General features: G+C 49.5%; 2 protein-coding genes and 1 long non-coding RNA gene across 6 annotated transcripts; 1 reads left to right on the top strand and 2 right to left on the bottom strand.

The window, feature by feature from the left end:
• Positions 1–4: 4 nt before the first annotated feature.
• Positions 5–1,416, bottom strand: LOC120705210 (peamaclein-like). Its single transcript, XM_039989681.1, has one exon. It carries the CDS (start codon positions 656–658, stop codon positions 353–355), a length of 306 nt encoding a protein of 101 aa, XP_039845615.1. The 5' UTR covers positions 659–1,416; the 3' UTR covers positions 5–352.
• A 2,992-nt stretch (positions 1,417–4,408) lies between these two features.
• On the top strand, positions 4,409–8,766 carry LOC120703923. 4 transcript variants are annotated; one of them, XR_005687315.1, is made up of 10 exons: positions 4,409–4,660; positions 4,764–4,816; positions 4,894–5,005; positions 5,127–5,472; positions 5,625–5,704; positions 5,813–5,902; positions 6,822–6,896; positions 6,990–7,136; positions 7,859–7,930; positions 8,105–8,430. It is a non-coding gene; the product is annotated as an uncharacterized LOC120703923 (long non-coding RNA). The 4 variants fall into 4 exon arrangements; XR_005687316.1 differs by lacking the exons at positions 7,859–7,930; positions 8,105–8,430 and adding an exon at positions 8,514–8,766 and having other exon boundaries at positions 4,410–4,660; XR_005687313.1 differs by lacking the exon at positions 7,859–7,930 and having other exon boundaries at positions 4,410–4,660.
• A 902-nt stretch (positions 8,767–9,668) lies between these two features.
• Positions 9,669–12,668, bottom strand: LOC120703922 (cytochrome P450 93A3-like). The gene is made up of 2 exons (XM_039988127.1): positions 11,413–12,668; positions 9,669–10,612 (listed from the first exon to the last, which is right to left on the bottom strand). The coding sequence occupies exons 1-2, from the start codon at positions 12,352–12,354 to the stop codon at positions 9,941–9,943; spliced, it is 1,614 nt and encodes a 537-aa protein (XP_039844061.1). The 5' UTR covers positions 12,355–12,668; the 3' UTR covers positions 9,669–9,940.
• Between the last annotated feature and the right edge of the window lie 4,055 nt (positions 12,669–16,723).

Below are 16,723 nucleotides of genomic sequence, written 5' to 3'. Positions count from 1 at the left end.
AGTCTGAAACTTTGATAGTGAAGTTGTCATCCAACAGTATGTTTGTAGATTTTTTTTTGACACTCGAGGCTCGCGCATGACATGAACCCATACAAATGAGCTCACTCTTTGGATCATCCGAAGTAGCAGTACCTACTATAGAACGTCACACGCATAATGCTACTACACTGCCGTAGTAATACATACCGGTAGATTAGCATATGGACGGTATTTAGTGGAGAGAGATACGCGCACACATACGTAGCAGGGACTGGGTAGCTGATAGCCCGATCCAGTGACTACATCTCATCTGTCGATTTGACCCCGCCGTACGTCCGCCTCTAGCTCGCTTCCCTGACGGCCGGCGCGGCGGTCAGGGGCACTTGGGCCTCTTCCTGTGGCCGACGGTGAGCATGTCGCGGTAGCAGGGGCACTCGTTGCCACCGCCGCCGCCGCTGCCGCCGCCGCGCGCCCCCGCCCCGGTGGGCACGCAGTTGCACTCCTCGCAGCACAGCCCGCAGGACCTCATGCAGGCGCCCCTCGCCGCCGCGCTCGCCCGCCCGCACCGCACGCCGCACTTGCTCGCGCAGAACCCTGAAGCGGTGTCGCAGGCCTGGAGCCACGACGCGGCGAGCACGAGCAGGAGCAGCGCGGCGGCCCGCAGCGAGGACCTTGCCATCTTCTGTTCTCTCGCGCGCTCTTGTGATGAGTGGTTAGAGTGCCTGACTTGTGAGCTTGCGAGTGCGTGTATGTTTGCAGATTTGACATCGCCGTGAAGGATGCATGTGTCGGTCGACGAATGTATGTATGCAAGGCAACCCCTCGCCGTCGCCACCCTCTGTGCTCACGGCCGAGAGAGAGAGGCGCGGGGACAGGCCCGAGCTGGCCGGCTGGAGAGGAGCTCGTGCGGCAGCGCCCTCCGGCGACGGGGCTGGGCCGGTGCTCCGGCTGGCCGCCGGGGAGGCCGGCTGGGCGCAGACCAACGCGGGCAAGCGGGGAGTACTCCCGTGCCCTCGGATTGGCCGGCCGACGAGCAACGGTGGCTGGCGACATGCGCCCGGGAACGGCGGTGGAAGGATGCTGTGGAGGGCGCAAACGGCAGCACTGCTGGGGAAATTGACGTGGGGGAAACAACGGTGAGGGTGGTGGCGAGCTCACCGAAGTGTCGGCTTGGGCAGAGGCGACTCGGAGCGGCGGGGATTGCTCGCCGTCGTGGAAGTGTGGTGGGCGGCGACTTTGGGGAAAACACACGATTCCGGCAAGCCAGTGGGGAAGGAGTGGTGGATGCGCTCGGGGGAAAGCTCAGCCTCTCCCAAGGGGCGGCGAGCAGGGCGGTGCGGCGGGAGGGGCGACGAGCAGTGCGAGCGGCGCGGGGAGGGGAGCAGTGAGCAGGGCCGCGCGGGGAGGTGAGCGCGGCGTGGCCGGTGCGGCGGGAGGGGCGGCGCGGGGAGGGGAGCAGCGAGAGCACGGCAGCGCGGGGACGGGATCGGCAAGGGGAGCCGCGGCCTTGCGCGCCGGCCGGCTCGGCACGGCCGGACCGCCGGAGGGGCGGGGCGTGGAGGAGCACCTCGATAGGATCCGGCAATGGGGAAAGACAGCCTGCCAGGTGGGATCCACATGTAAGAGACGGCAAACATGACAGAGACGGCGTCCGAGGTGATTTCCGAGCAAGCTCCGCGCGTGGGAGGGCAAATCTGAGGAGGTGGGAGAAGTAAGGGTAGAAATGAGGAAGCCGGCTCAACTAAGGGCACGCTTGTAAATGTCCCATAAAAGTTTGGGCATTAAAGCTTTTGAGGGGCCTCTAGATAAAATGAGAAAGAAATTGCAACCATGGAAAGGGAGGAACTTATCTTCAGGGGGTAGATTGATGCTGACTAATTCATCCCTGAGTAGCATTCCAATATATTTGATGGGAGTGTTCCTACTTTCTTAGGGTAATCATCAACAAATGGACTTTATAAGATCCAAATTATTTTGGAGGGGAGACATTGACAAGTTCAAATACCACATGGTGAAGTGGGAGAAAGTCTGTGTTCCTAAAGATTTTGGAGACCTAGGCATTATGTATACCAGAAAATTAATGAAGCACTCTAAGCAAAATGGATTTGGAGACTGTACAGGGACAAAGAGGGGAACCAAGTCTGCAGGCTGCTGAAAGCAAAATATCTAAGTAGATACAGCTTGGCCAACTGGAGGGGTGCTCATGGGTCACAATTTTGCAAAAAGTGAAAATGAAATTTGAGTGGGGGCTGTCTTTAAAGTTAATGATGGCAAGAAGACTAAATTTTGGGAGAACATTTGGATTAAAAAAACCAAATTGAAAAGGCCGTTTCCTAGGCTATATAACTATTATAGGGACAAAGAAGCTATGGTCAGCGATTGCTGGGACGGGGAGGAGTGGTCTATTAATTTTAGAAGATCCTTTGGAGAAGAAGAGGTGAAAGAGTGGGAAGCCTTACTATAGGAGTTATACAGATATCAATTGGGGGAGGAGGGAGATCAAGTGCACTGGAAGTTTGAAAAATCTGGACTGTATATGACCAAATCCATGTACAGATTGTTATCTTTTGAAGGGGTTGTCAGCAAAAGATTGCAAAAACTCTGGAAAAACAAAATGCCAATGAAACTCAAAGATTTTTTGTGGCTAGCCTTTCAAACAGGTTAGAGACAGGTGAAGCTCTTAAAGGGAAGAACTAGAAAGGTGATAGTAGATGCTTGCTTGTGGAGTGGTCGAGAATGTGGATCATATCATTTTTGGCTGTGCTATTTCCACTTGTGTGTGGCGCTGCTTCAAGGAGGCGCTGGGTCGGGACAGGGCACCATCTTGCATGGCGGATTCCTTGGGTGTTTGGTTACCTCTGAGGTGTAAAGATTATGACTTAAAACTTTTCCACTTTTCTATGGTAGCGTGGGCTCTCTGGACAAATAGGAACAAGATGATGATTGAGAAGATCTTCCCCACTTCGCCGATTGACGTGCTGTACAAATCTGATCTTTTTTTTTGCAGAAGTGGAGGATACTTTTACGTGAAGATGATAAAGGGAAGCTGGAAGTCACAAGAGAGAGGCTGAAGATGTGGGTTTCAAATTTTGTTGAGTTTAGACGCTCTCGGCCTCCGGTTGATGAGTTTGTTTGATTTCTATATGTCGGAGTCTTTGCTAGATACTTTGTGTGCACTAGCGGAGCTTAAACACTAAACGAGGGGGGAACCTATATAATTTAGCACTAAATATTTATGAACAGTAACAAATTACTATTGATTTAGTGGAGATTGCGTTGAGCCGGGGGGGGGGAGGGGGCATGACCCCCTTTGGTCTCCACTAAGCTCCGCCACTATCTGTGTGGAAGCTTGTTCTTTCTCTTTGTGCCCCTTGTGGCCGGTGCCGTGCTTTGGTGAAGCTGGTTTCCCAGCAGGATTGTAATAACCTTGTCACGTTATTGCTTTCTTTAAAAGCATGATGAGTTCTTGATAAAAAAAAGAAAATTAGCAGACGGCAGGACGATCAGGCCATCAGGGTCGTGCGTGTTGATTGCACGATGCACCGGTCTCCCAATTAATTTTTTTAGTAGTATATGGAGATATAGAGATATACTCTATCTTTTGGGTCCAAAGGATATTTGAATCAGGTTCCTTTGTCAAGACATTTGACAACGTTGCAGTGTAAAACTAGGTAAAGACTTCTTAGTGGTCGGCTTTATTTTAACTTGACTGCATGGCTGCATGCATATGTAGGTTCACGGAGAAGTATTTATTCTATTGCTCTCTTTTAAAAAGTTGTAGTTTTCGAACCGTCCGTCGAATTCAAATTTTAATTGCACAGCTATATTTATTTTGAAAAGACCTTTAAAACAAGACATCACTTGCATATGTTTCAATAATATTTTTTAAATGCACATAAATTGCTCACGTAGATTAGAAAATACCAACACAAATTAGTAAGATTGCTCAATTGACTTGCTAAAGTTACCTATTACTGATCGTGCAATAACATCCACCTACCCCAACACAATTGTTTGCCATCATCATCTAATCACATCAACCAACTATCTTCTAAATATTGACATCAATATCCACTTTACTAAACATAGATGAGTCAAGCAATATTTTGTAAAACGATGAGAAACTTTTGCAAAGTTCATAAGCAAATTAGAATACACTAAAAAGTATTTTCTTACACAAAAATATATGTCTTTGAAACATAGTGGCATGGGATCTTGTTTTGGAGCTCTTGTTAAAAGAAGTGCAACTGTGTAATCGGATTTTGATTTGGACACTCGGTATTGAAACTACAGTCTTTTTTCAAAGTGGAAAGATTGCTAAAATAGAAAAATATAAGGTAATGACTTTGTACCGGCCGGCCTTAAATTTGAGCATCTTTACGGCCGCCTCAATCTGCCGTTGATTTATGATCGGAGGATTCACGGAGGCACGCGACTTTTCCATACTCCACTAGGCAAATAAGCTTCCCGGAGACCCGGACCCACTAGCTCGATGATATCCCGCACCCCTCCATCCATTTCGCATTTTGTGTGTCCTCCCCCATCTCTATCTAGGTTAGCATCTCCCTCCTCTCTATCTCGTGCATTCCCTCATCAATTCATCGTTGTTGCCCTCAGATCTGGTGATTCCATGCGGTGGGAAGTGCAGATCATGGATCGAGAGGCAAGGGCACCCACGGAGGTGAATCATTGGGCTGTTGTTCCCATGGATTTTGTTGATGCTCTTCCTTTTGTCATTGCAAAGCGAACTGATTTTGGGCGGATTTTTTCTGGTGGATTTTAAGGTGGAGATGCGAGGTGAATCCAATTGGTGGAGGTGGAGCCGATGCTCACAAAGGTGAGAAATCATCTGTACATGAGTCAGTGATTTTCTCCATTTGGAATCGATTTGATTTTGGGTGCTTATTTTCCTAGGTTTTCTGCTAGAGGGAGAATCCTAAATCGAGGAGGGAGGAGGAGCTACTCACACGGTGGTGCATGGCAGGACGCCCTCCGGCTGCTCCTAGTCTACGGGAACATCCCCAAGGTACCGTCGTGGGTGTGCGGGCTTGGCTTGGCTCCCCTACTCCCCCGTTCCCAATTTCGTGCGCATTAGCTAGATTTGTTGGTTTCATGTGCGATAGTCTGATGGATGGTTGCCGTGGCAGTCTACTGTTGCAAATGATGCCCCGGAGCTACCGGCGTGCTGGCTATCGGGGGGGGTGCATTCTGTTGGTGGGAGTGTACATCCAGGATCTCGCGTAGATCGCCGACCGCTGCTACACCATGACTGATCACAGATGTGGCCCTGAGGGATGCCAGTTGGGCGGAAAGAATGCCACCATGCCCGAGTGTTCCTGAAAGGAGGGATCCCGGTGAAGTTGGGGGGCATTGTTATCGAGATTTTAATCTTTGTTTCCTATATTTTATTCATGTATCCACGGTTTGCTCGTCTTGCTTCAAGACTGCAGCAGCAAGTGCTGGGGATGCTGCTGTGACGTTGCTTGTGAGAAGGTATAAGATCTTTGTTTTTTTTTTGTACCCACCATCTTGATTTGAATTTCTGTTGTTAGTCCAAATCAAAGAAAGTGGTATCTTGATTCGAGTGCGGCGTGGTTGCTAATCGAATGGTACTAATGCAATGAGGTTGCTTTTGGATACTGCAGAGACGTGTGCTGATGATGGTGCGGCTGTCGTAGGCGAGCTCGAGAGAGTGCTAGACAAGGCCAATGCCTATGCTTCCAAGGTCAGCATTCCTCTTGCAATCTTTGCACTCATGCAGCTGCATCATGCTTTCTGTTTTATCCCACACACTTACCTTGCATTTTCATTCATAATTTCAACTTGCTGGTAGTGGCCGCGCGTCAACAGTGGCTGGAGCAAGAGCAATCATGACCTCCCTAATGTTCTCCGAATCCTCTCGGTCTATGTCTCATGGCTTCAGGTTAGCATTCCCGCATGAGAACAGAGGATATTTAGACTTATGAAACCCTTAACTAATGCCTACAGAATATTACTCAAACTGCATTATGATACTAAAGAGCATTGAAAAGCACTGACCAATCTGTTTTCTTTTTCGCTAGTTCTATATTGATATATCATATTGGTAGCTGTTATTTTCATTGGTATGGTCCAGTATAAGGCTACAAGCTTATGATTTGTTGATTTACTGAAACTACTCGTAACAAAAATTAAAAATACTTAACTGATATTATTAAATGTGTACTTAGTATTAACTAAAATGCTTATAATGTGTTCCTTATGATATTATTAAGAAAATTTCCTTTGTTCAGTACTGATATGTACTTGATTTGTTCTAAGAATATGGTACAATACAAATCTCACTAAAGTGGATTTTATAGTACTTATAATAGATGGAAAATGATCTCATCCCGTCTTGCTCGTATTTCTACATTTTTCATGCTTGTTTCCATATCTTCGTAAAACATAGAAATGGGATGGGAAACAAGTCATGAACTCAGTTTTTATATGCATCAGATGCTTTTTATAATTTATCCTAGACATTTACCATGCACTTATTCATCTGTTTTCTCTTGTTGGTGGGGCTAGGCCTCAACGGCTACCGGACCACATATTTCATCATGCAGGCAACATACCGTAAACCAACTAACAAATATGTGGTCCGGTAGTAATGGTTAAGAATATGGCAAACTCGGTGTATTTATTGGGGCAATTCTTCTGATTTTTCAGATACGCAAATCAATATATGTATTCAGGCAACAATGTGTTAACAACTAGCCAGAATAATGCAAGTCTTTAAGCAATTTTTTTATCTCTCATGGCACCATGTGTTTCCACTGCCACAAGTTCTCTAATCAAATCATTGTTTTGTTGGTATCCAGCTGGAAAAGAGGAAGGATCGAGGCAGCTAGCGCGGAGGATCGGAGGATCTGGTGCGGATCTTTCAAGTGCATGAGGTGCGAAAGTAATTTCATTCCATATCTCTCTATATTTCTCTCGCAACCCACTTTGCATCCGTAGTAATCCCCCTCTCCATTTTTTGTGCACAGTGGTGATGAGCTAGCAACTAGTTTCCTTCAACTATTGCAGATTGCAGTTCTTAGGTTGGTGAGTAGCTCTATCTGTCGCAACCTCCACAGGGATGCACCGGTGAACAGATTGCAGCTATTTGGCGCATATCCCATCATGGCTATTAGGTGTGCAAGCAATTTAATCCATTTTCTCATATGTTGCCCTCCTGCCCCTCTCAAATGCCCTTGAGCATACCCTTTTTTCAAATCGAGCACTTATCTGTAGGCATCTATATATTTTAGCATAGTAGTGGAGATGAAAATTCTGAACTGAACAAATATTTGATAAATTCTGAACACCTAAGTAGTTTACTTATTATGTTTTAGCAATTTTTTTAGTCTAGTACATTCTATTTTTGCAATCATATTTTGGCACTCCAGCATGTCCGGTAGTGTTTTAGTATCGCTCTAACATTGACTCCTAGAAGATCATAGTTAGAAGCTCATTTAAATACTTAACCCCTCAGCTCCTATTTTTTACCTACAATTCAGGAAGCAAAACAGTGTTATTCACCAAGCAAATTAGGGGTATAGCAGGCAAATAGGTGCTATGTAACTAGCAAACAACAAATGCATTCAAGACTAGCATTTGATCACAAAATAGACATGTGGCATCACAAAATAGGTAGGGGGAAAATTTATATAATTAAATTGGATTCGTAGTAAGCAAAATAAGTAAATTAATTGTCATTTTTTCTCAGCATATTCATGCACTTATTGGTGTGTGTGGGGGGGGGGGGCTCCAATTCAGTAGTGAAATCTTTCAATTTTTTTACTACATCTCTTTTTTTCTTATGTGGTTTGTGACTACATGTTACCAACAACCTTTTTACCATAATATTATGTAGGTGACCAAAATCAGAAAAATATAGTAGAATCAAGCAGATCATCAGTCAGCTAGAGAGGAGTTACCTTGTGTGGTTAGTCCGGAGGATTTTATATTTCTATTTGCTTGGCAGGATAGTGCAATTTCTCCAGGCAATAATTTGTTCATATAAAGGCATAACAGAGTACTTTGTGTAAGCAATTTTCACAATATTACTGCTAGAATCCACAAAACTAGCATGCTGCTCCCCCCCAACTACATTTTGCAGCTTGAACACAAAGGACCTTTGGGTGGGGTGATTGGGGGTGGAGGGGCCAGCAGCGTGCAGGTGGAGCATGGGCGCATGATCAAGCAAGTTCTATTTTGGATAGATGATAACTATTTATAGATGCATTGTAGACATAGAAAAAATTGGGGGCTCAGATTCTGTTTCTCTTGGGGGAAGGGGTAGTTGCTGGGGATGAACCCTAAAATCACTGCAGATGAACGCAAAAACTAATCTGCAGCAGCATTTTCTTTTGGGGAGTGAGTGAAAAATGTATTTCCCTGGTTTAGACAGTCAATTTTATGGCACTATCTTCGTTTTCCTTTGTATTTACTTGAGCTTTTTTTTTCCTTCGGTTGATGGTGCCGGCGGCCGGAATTTAGCAGTTTAAGCTTTTTTTTTTGCTATATAGGGGCAGCAGGGGCGAGGAGCCAGCTAATTTATCTCTGGAGGCAAGTTGGTCACGTGGGGAAGAAAAGAAACGGGGCACGCAAGTTAGCGGGGCCCAAGTAGAAAGCGACAGGTTTTTTTTCTAAAATGGAGCGGCCGTACGGAAGACAAGTTTTATGGCCGGCCGTAATATAGCCGAGTCCAAAATATAATTAGTGATTTTTTTCTAAAAGAAGCAGCCGTACGGCAACCTAACTTACTGCGGGCTGTATGTTAGCCTGATCCGTAAAACTATGTTTGCCTCAAGAACGAGAGAGCGGGCCTTTTTTTTTTTTTGCGAAGAGTGGAGATTATATTAAACAGTGAACAGTACAAACCCCATATTACAGACAACACCCTGAAGAACAAAGAAAACACACGCACGCACACCAGGGTCGCTCGCCGGAATCGAAGCACCAGGCCGCCACCCAGCGCCAGAGACCACCGAGGCAAGGAACCAACTTCTCTTCCCAAGCTAGCAGAACGATCCCAAACATTGGAAAGCCGCAAGAGATGTGTGCAGACGAGCACAGCCTAATGGCTGTCAAACTCCGGGCGCCGTCTCCGGAGAAGGCCCCTTGGAGGAGCACGAACACCGCCGTGGCCATAGGAACACCTGGCGATCTTATTAGTTCCACCAACGTCAAAACGTCGACAGCGAAGGGACCCGGCCGAATCGCCGCCGGCAAACCCAAATCGCCTCCCTGTCGCCCTTGTGTCCTGTAGGGAGAGGATAAGGACGGAAGGCGCTTGCTAGTCCACAGCGAGGCACACAACCCATTTTATCAAAGTAATCGCTGGCCGCGGCGTGCCGCACGGCGTGGTCACCGTAGGGACCCGTGTGTGCGCTGTTCGGCACGCCAGCAGGGACGCGCGGTTTTGTTTTGAGGAGGGGAGGTGAGCTCTCGGTTGTCCGTGCGGCACCATTGCGGCGCGGGATTTCACGTGTCGTGACAGCGGGGGCCGCGTAGGGCAACGGTTTTTAATCAGCAGGCCTTTTGAACTCACGAATTTCAGATGACTCATAACAGTTGTTTCCACTCCAGTTAAGTCCAAACACAATTACAGTGCAGGGCAGCTATATAACGAAAATTCGTGCACCTAACATGGTACCGTGCCAAGAAGGCAATAAGTGAGGTTGCTGATAAAGTCGTGGATCAACAGGACAACTAGGACTGCAAAACCTACAACAGTTTTTGGGCTGTGAGAGCCATTCCATTTTCGTGGCCTTTAGTTGACCAATGATACCCCCAACATAGGCCCATGGCGACAACAAGCCCACAAGATCACAAAAGCTTACACGAGCAGCTACAACTACTGCGGTGATCCCAACCTCGAGATATAACAGAGTTCCACTTTCATACGACACAAATCCAATGCCAGCTCGACGAATGAACACGTCTGCCGCCGTCACTCCTCACCGGCCGCCGCCGCCGCCGCGCCCTCATCGGCGGCCAGAGCCGGCATGGGGTCGAACCTGGCCTTGACGGTGCAGACGAGCGGGCGCTTCCTCGGCAGCGTGAGCCCGGGCCCCTCCTCCATGTCCACGGGCGCGCCCCCCACCGGCTCCCACTCGAAGCACTGCACCATGGCGGCCAGCGCCGCCTGCACCACCAGCATGGCCAGCCCCGCGCCGGGGCAGATCCGCCGCCCGCTCCCGAACGGCAGCAGGTGGAAGTGCCCCCCGCGCACGTCCGCCCCGGCGGCGCTCCCGCCCTCCAGGAACCGCTCCGGCCGGAACGCCAGCGGGTCGGGCGCCCAGCTCGCCGGGTCGCGCCCGATCGCCCACACGTTCACGAACACCGTCGCGCCGGCGGGGACGTCGTAGCCGGAGACCTTGCAGGGCTCCAGGGAGCGGCGCACCACCAGCGGGCCCGTCGGGTGGAGGCGGAGCGTCTCCTTGGCGACGGCCTGCAGGTAGGGGAGGTTGGGGACGTCCGACTCGTCGGCGAGCCGGGACGCGCCCACGACGGCGTCCACCTCCGCCTGCGCGCGGCGAAGCACGGCCGGGTTGTTGATCAGCTCCGACAGCGCCCACTCCAGCGTGATCGTCGTCGTGTCCGTGCCGGCCGCGAAGATGTCCTGCGGAAAAAGCATGCTCAAATTTTATAAACTTTGCCGAAATTATAGCCAAATAGTAACCTCTATTTTTTTAGAAAAAATGGATAAAAAAAGAATTTTTTTCTACTTCTAGAAATAGCTAGTTCTCTCGATGTTAGCGTGGTGTTGGATATTGGTGGCCAAACGGGCGGCACGGCCCGGCACGAGCCCGTCTAAGTATGGTCCGTTTAGGCACGACCCGCTTAAGCATGAAAATATTAACAGGCCGTGTCGTGTCTGCCCATGGGCTGAAGTGCCGGCCCAGGCACGGCCCGAACTTGATTTAATCGGGCAGGGCCGGCCCGTTTGGCCCGGGAGCCCGGCGGCCCAAAAATGTTTAAATAGAGTTTGATAATAGATAACATAGTATTTAAACGGGCCTATCGTGCTACACATCGAGCCGATCGGGCCGCCCTTTTTCGGGCCGTGCCTGGACGCGTCCATGGGCTGACAGTGAGGCCCAGGCACGGCCCCGCTATCGTGCCCGTGCCGCCCGGAGCCCAATAATAATCGGGGCCGGATCGTGCTCGAGTCGAGCTAAATTGGGCCGGGTCTCGGGCCCCCATGGGCATCGGGCCAAACGGCCATCTATAGCGTTGGATACTTTGGATACATTTGTTGGCATCAATCACATGGAAGGAACTATTTTTCTTCGTTTTTCACTTGACCCGATGCATGATTGGATCTACGCAGCAGTCTGATATATAACATCGCTGCACTAAATAATAGTACTATCAGTACAATACAAGAAGAAGAAAAATTTATAATCGCCATGGGCGTACCAGCATGAAGGCTTTGATGTTATCCCTGGTGAGCCGCATCTCGGCGGCTTCGTCCTCGTGCATGTCGAAGAGCATGTCCAGCACGTCCTTGGCGCCTGCCTCTCCCTCGCCGCCGGCGGCCTCCTCCTCCCGCCGCCGCCGCCGCTCGGCGTCCCTCGCCGTCAGGATCCGCTCCATCATGGCATCGAACTTGCGGTGCACGGCGTCGATACGCTTCCCGAGGCCCTGCACATCCCAGTGCTTGAACACGCCGATGTAGTCCTGCAGGTTGAACACGCCGGTGAGCTCGGCGGTCTCGGCGACCACGGCCCGCATCTCCTCCGTGTCGACGTCGTCGCCGGTCCACCGCCGGCTCATCACCATCCGGGAGACGACGTCCCCCGTGAGCCCCATGAGCGCGGCGTTCACGTCGACGGCGGCGCCGCCCGCCGCGCTCCGCGCCAGCGCCGCAACGAGGCGGGCCACCTCCTCGCGGCGGACGTGGCGGAGGCGCTCCAGGGTGCGCCCCGCCAGGAGCTCGTGCACGCACGCGCGCTTCATGAAGCGCCAGTAGGGCCCGTACGCCGAGAAGGAGAAGTCCTGCCCGCCGTACGTGAGGCGGTGCACCGCCGCCGGCTTGGGGCGGTCGAGGAACGCGGCCTCGTGGGTCTTGAGCACCTCGCGGGCGGCGTCCGGGGAGCAGGCGGCGACGGCGGGCACGGAGCCCAGGCGGAGGTAGAGGAGCGGGCCGTGGCGCGCGGCGAGGCGGTGCAGCGCCTGGTGCGGGAGCGGGGCCAGGAGGTGGAGGTGGCCCAGGAAGGGCAGCGCCAGCGGGCTCGGCGGGAGGCGGAGGCCGCCGCCGGCGCGGCGGCGCAGCGCGTAGAGGGCGGCGAGGAGGAGGAGGAGGAGGGCGGGGAGGGCGCCGGGGGCGAGGAGGTCTCGTGCGGCGGCGGCCACTTCCATGGTGGCTGGCTCTGGCTGCTCTGCTTCGGAGTTCACCGGTGATGAGCTCTGCTTGTGCGATCGCTCTGCGCTTCTGCGGCATGGCTGCTTGCTCGCATGGGTTTTATATGCTAGTAGTGAGATTCTGGTTGGCTAGCATTTTGGAGACAGGTGATTACATGCCGACAGCAGAGATGCCTCATGCCTTGACCTCTTCACCACTCGGAGCCCAGCAAACACATTGTGGCAGGGCAGACACAAGGGATGAGACTCTGGTGGCATGTGGGATCGATCAATTCAGACCCTGTAAGAAACTTCCTGTTGCTTTCACACACCTCCTAGATTCCATGCACCTCGAATCTTAGGCAAATCCTTTTTATGGTGGATCGAGCTCCAGGCTTGGAGAGAGGTTAATCGAGCTTATCCTCAAATCCGCATAAAGATGGTTTTATATGGGTATTCAAAATAAACCCGCTTACATTCTACTATTCTAGTAGGCTAGACCGAAAAGGATGCAAAGCGGAGAGGGGGAGAGGCGGCTAGGCCACTAGCCACGAGGGAGATAAGTGTGGAGGAGACCCTAATTTAGTGGTTAGAGAACCTATGTGGCATCTAGGTCTGGATTTGAATTTTTTACGGGAGCAAATTTACGAGACTGGTTAAAAAAAACTTTATAAGCAAAGCCGTGGTTCGGAAGTTTTCGAAACCGGAAGTAGGTTGCTTCTTCTTACATGGGACGGTCTTAATGAAAAGCAGCTTGTTCCGGTGCGCTAGAGTTGCAGAATGAGGGTTCTCGGAGCAATAGTTGATGTTTGCAATTCTAGTATGAAGAACACCGATGGAGATGGCTGCTAGTGTTCAGGATAGGGAAATGTGGCGGGTCGCATATATAACTTGCGGGAAATCAGTTTATTTTTATACTTTTTAGAAAAAAAATCTTATAAAGAAATGGCAATTGTAACTTGCTCTACGTTCTGTCGTGACTTGTCATCTTACGTCATCATAGGAAACTTTCTACTCCCTCCATTTTAAAACTCAAGTCGTTTTGATTTTTTTGGTTCATAAATCATTATACATATAGACATATATTATATCTAGGTACATGGAAAATACTACGAATCTGAAAAAAGCTGAAACGATCTATATTTTAGTTTAGAATTTAGAACGGAAGGAGTATTCCTTAAGAAGTATATATAGTGGAATATTCAGGGAGGGTGAGTATATTAGTATTACTATGACTCAAGGACTGGAACTTGCACCGGGGACTCGGTTTTTTGTCAGTATAGTTCATGTGCTAATATCTTGACCGGGTGATTTCAACCGTCACCATCGCGTCGTAGTCTTTCTCCGAGTGAGAGGCCGGCCGCCGGCCGGCACGGCAGGCGGGAGGTGTAAAATAACATGCATCCGAAAGGTACTTCCCTGGACTACATGCTTGTTTTTTGTTTGCATCAACAACAATCCTTCCATGGGAAAGCCTCTGACCATGTGTGTTGGAGGAAGCTAGGCGCCATGGATGGGACCCGCTTGGTGGAGCGGCCGTGGGCGTCGATCCATGGCTAGCTAGCTGCTTCTCGCCTGCTTCAGCCTGGAAGCGCGATCGATTCCCATGCCGCATGGATGCTTGCATTTGACTGGATCGATGGCGTGGCGTGCATCGCGTGGGAATCCTTCTGAGTAATGGATGGAACATAAATAAATATAAATGGATTAAAGAATGGATCTTTCTGTTTGAGCTGGAGCCTGGAGATCTGCACGGCTGCACCCTTGCTACTATATCCTATCCCGTTTTCAACGAGGCTGGCTTGAAAAGGGGGGAAAATGTGTTTGTGAGATGTATGTGACCACTAGGATCTTGTTTAGATGCAAAATTCAAATTACAAAATTATTTGCGGCACATGCATAGAGACCAAATAAAAAACTAACTGTATAGTTTATTTGTAAATTATGATTTATGAGACGAATTTAATGAGCCTAAGTAGGTCATGATTATATAATAAATTGCTACAATAAAACTATAGTAAATATATGCTAATGACAAATTAATTAGTCTTAATAAATTTATCTTGTAATTTACAAACAAATTCTGTAATTGGTTTTGTGATTAGTCTATATTTTATACTTTAAATGTGCAAAGATTCTTTTTTTAAAAATTTACGCGGTGCATCTAAATAAGGCCGATCATCAGGAGCACACGTTTGAGTTCTACACTTTTCTTCCCAATTTCTGGCTAGTCTTGTCAGTATGGATCGTTTTTTTTGTCTGAAATAATGTGTCAGATTTCAATCATGTGGGCACAAGATCGTCTGCATTATAACAGCTTTGTGCTACTCGCTGAGAGTATGGGGGTCACGCTAATTTCCGTAGGGAGCTCAGCGTACGGTCGATCTTCAGACCTTTTCTTTTTTTCATTTATAGTAACTTTTTTATCGTTTTCTGACATATTTTTTTGGAGAAATTTTCCAAAGAAAAAAAATTAGATAGAGACTGAAAAAAATTGGTGATAAAAAATGAAAGAGAAAATTTTGAGAAAAATTTGAAGAAAAAACTTTATATCCAAAATAAAAAAAAAGTTCAGAGTTTTGTAAAAAAAATTCCATAAAAAATCAGAAAAAAATTTAGGGGGAAAAGTTTTGTGAAAAAGTTTTTACATCCAAAAATAAAAAAAAACGCCGCTACACCTGTGGTGCTCCCCACCACTGCCGCCGGGGTAGGGAGCTCGTCACAGTCGGGGGCAAGCGCCCGGGGAGCTCGCCGTCGCTGCTCGCTGCCGGGCTGTGCCGCCTTCGCCTAGTCGCGCCGCTCCACGTGAATCACCTCTGTGCGGACTAGAGATCGTTTACGATGATGGGGCAGAAGCGATGGACAATGCCCTAATCGGCATGATTGGAGAGGGCATTGATGAATTACTAGAGGTGGTGGCACATGAAGATGTTTGAGTCAAGCGGCCACATACAGAGATATTTGAGTTGTGGAGTTTGAGGTAGTTGAGTGCTGGAGTGGTGGTTTGTTGCTTTGACTATTTGAGTGATGCGTCATGTGGTTTGTCTTGAGTGATGTATCATGTGGTTGTCAAGTTGCTTGATGCAGGATTGTTTTATCTCTCTATTGTTGTATTGTTCAATCTGAACTTTTATCTTCTTATTTAATATAATCGGCAGTTCTTCTGCCTGGTTCGAAAAAAAATCATTTACGAGCGGGCGACGGTAAAAGTAACATTAGGGAGAGTATGTTATGTTTATTTCTTCCATCCACATGCACCATGGAGTTTGTTTGGGCCTGAAGCCGGCGGATGCAACAACTCTCGACTCTCGTAGCCCAGGAAGCTAGCTGTGCAGGCGGCAGGCGCGCGTACGCCACCGGTGGATTCGGCCCAGCAGACAACTCGGATCTCCTGCCGACCCGCCGCCGCCACCCCCGTCGTCCGCCGCACGAGCTCACAAGATCCTGGCGACCAACAGAGCAGGTCCACGTGGCCGTGGCCGCCGCATCACCCCACCCACCGTGCGCACGGCACCACCCAGCAAACGTCAGCCGGGGAGTAGCGGCGGCGCGCGGCCAGCTGGCTGCGGCCGGCACACAGGGATCCCCGCTGACTTGCCCTGCTAGCTACCGCCGCCAGGTCCTCTGCCGCCTGCCGGTGAGCAGAGCCGATCTAGCTACCCCTCCGGCACGGCCGCACGCTCGAACGCGGACGTTAGCCGAGCGTGCACGCCTGCAAGGGGGATCGGGGGCGCCGCGCCGCCTCGCCGGGCCGGGCGCGACGGCCACGCGGCGCTCGTTCCCTCGAGGGCATGTTCGCAACGCCGCCACACCGTTTCGTCTCGCTCGCCCCTTCCCACCACGTGCTCTCGTCTCTGAGGTGACGTCACCCACCGTCCCGGGACGCCGGAGCTCTCGGCACCTCCGTGCAGGGGCGGGGGCCAATGACTCCTAAATTTACATTGAAAATTTGAATTTTAATTAATTTTTTATATAAATTAGCATGGTTGGCCCCCTAATAATGAAAAAAATAAATTCCTAGCTCCGCCCCTGCCTCCGTGTCGCGGGCTCGCGATGGACGGTGGTGGCGGATGAGGAGGACGGACATCTGCGGATAGACCTGTCTAATGAAGGTGAAGCTATTTAAAAAAAATATTTAACAAAATAGTTTGATTATATTTGTATAAATAGATCAAAGAGGAGGAGCCAGTTAGAACTACGTTTTGTAGCTCCACCATCACTGTTTGTTTACGCGAGGAAATTGGACATGTACATGTATAGCGGGGTCAGTCTTACTCCACGTATACACACATACATGACCGCAATGTGGAGACGGGCCGAGGCTATCCGCACGCGTGGTACATCAAATCCACTCTAAACGAAATATTCCATCCTAGTCATCGAGATT

Source organism: Panicum virgatum, chromosome 4K (assembly GCF_016808335.1).
Source record: "Panicum virgatum strain AP13 chromosome 4K, P.virgatum_v5, whole genome shotgun sequence".
Classification (NCBI taxonomy): Eukaryota; Viridiplantae; Streptophyta; class Magnoliopsida; order Poales; family Poaceae; genus Panicum; species Panicum virgatum.
The sequence above is the reverse complement of the archived record's forward strand: the minus strand, read 5'-3'. Positions and strand labels throughout refer to the sequence as shown.

Bases quoted from the DNA above. Each gene is read 5' to 3' on its own strand.
- LOC120705210 (XM_039989681.1), bottom strand. From the start codon at position 658: ATGGCAAGGTCCTCGCTGCGGGCCGCCGCGCTGCTCCTGCTCGTGCTC.
- LOC120703922 (XM_039988127.1), bottom strand. From the start codon at position 12,354: ATGGAAGTGGCCGCCGCCGCACGAGACCTCCTCGCCCCCGGCGCCCTC. The intron at 10,613-11,412 runs GTACGCCCATGG...CTTTTTCCGCAG, and splicing joins ACATCAAAGCCTTCATGCTG to GACATCTTCGCGGCCGGCAC.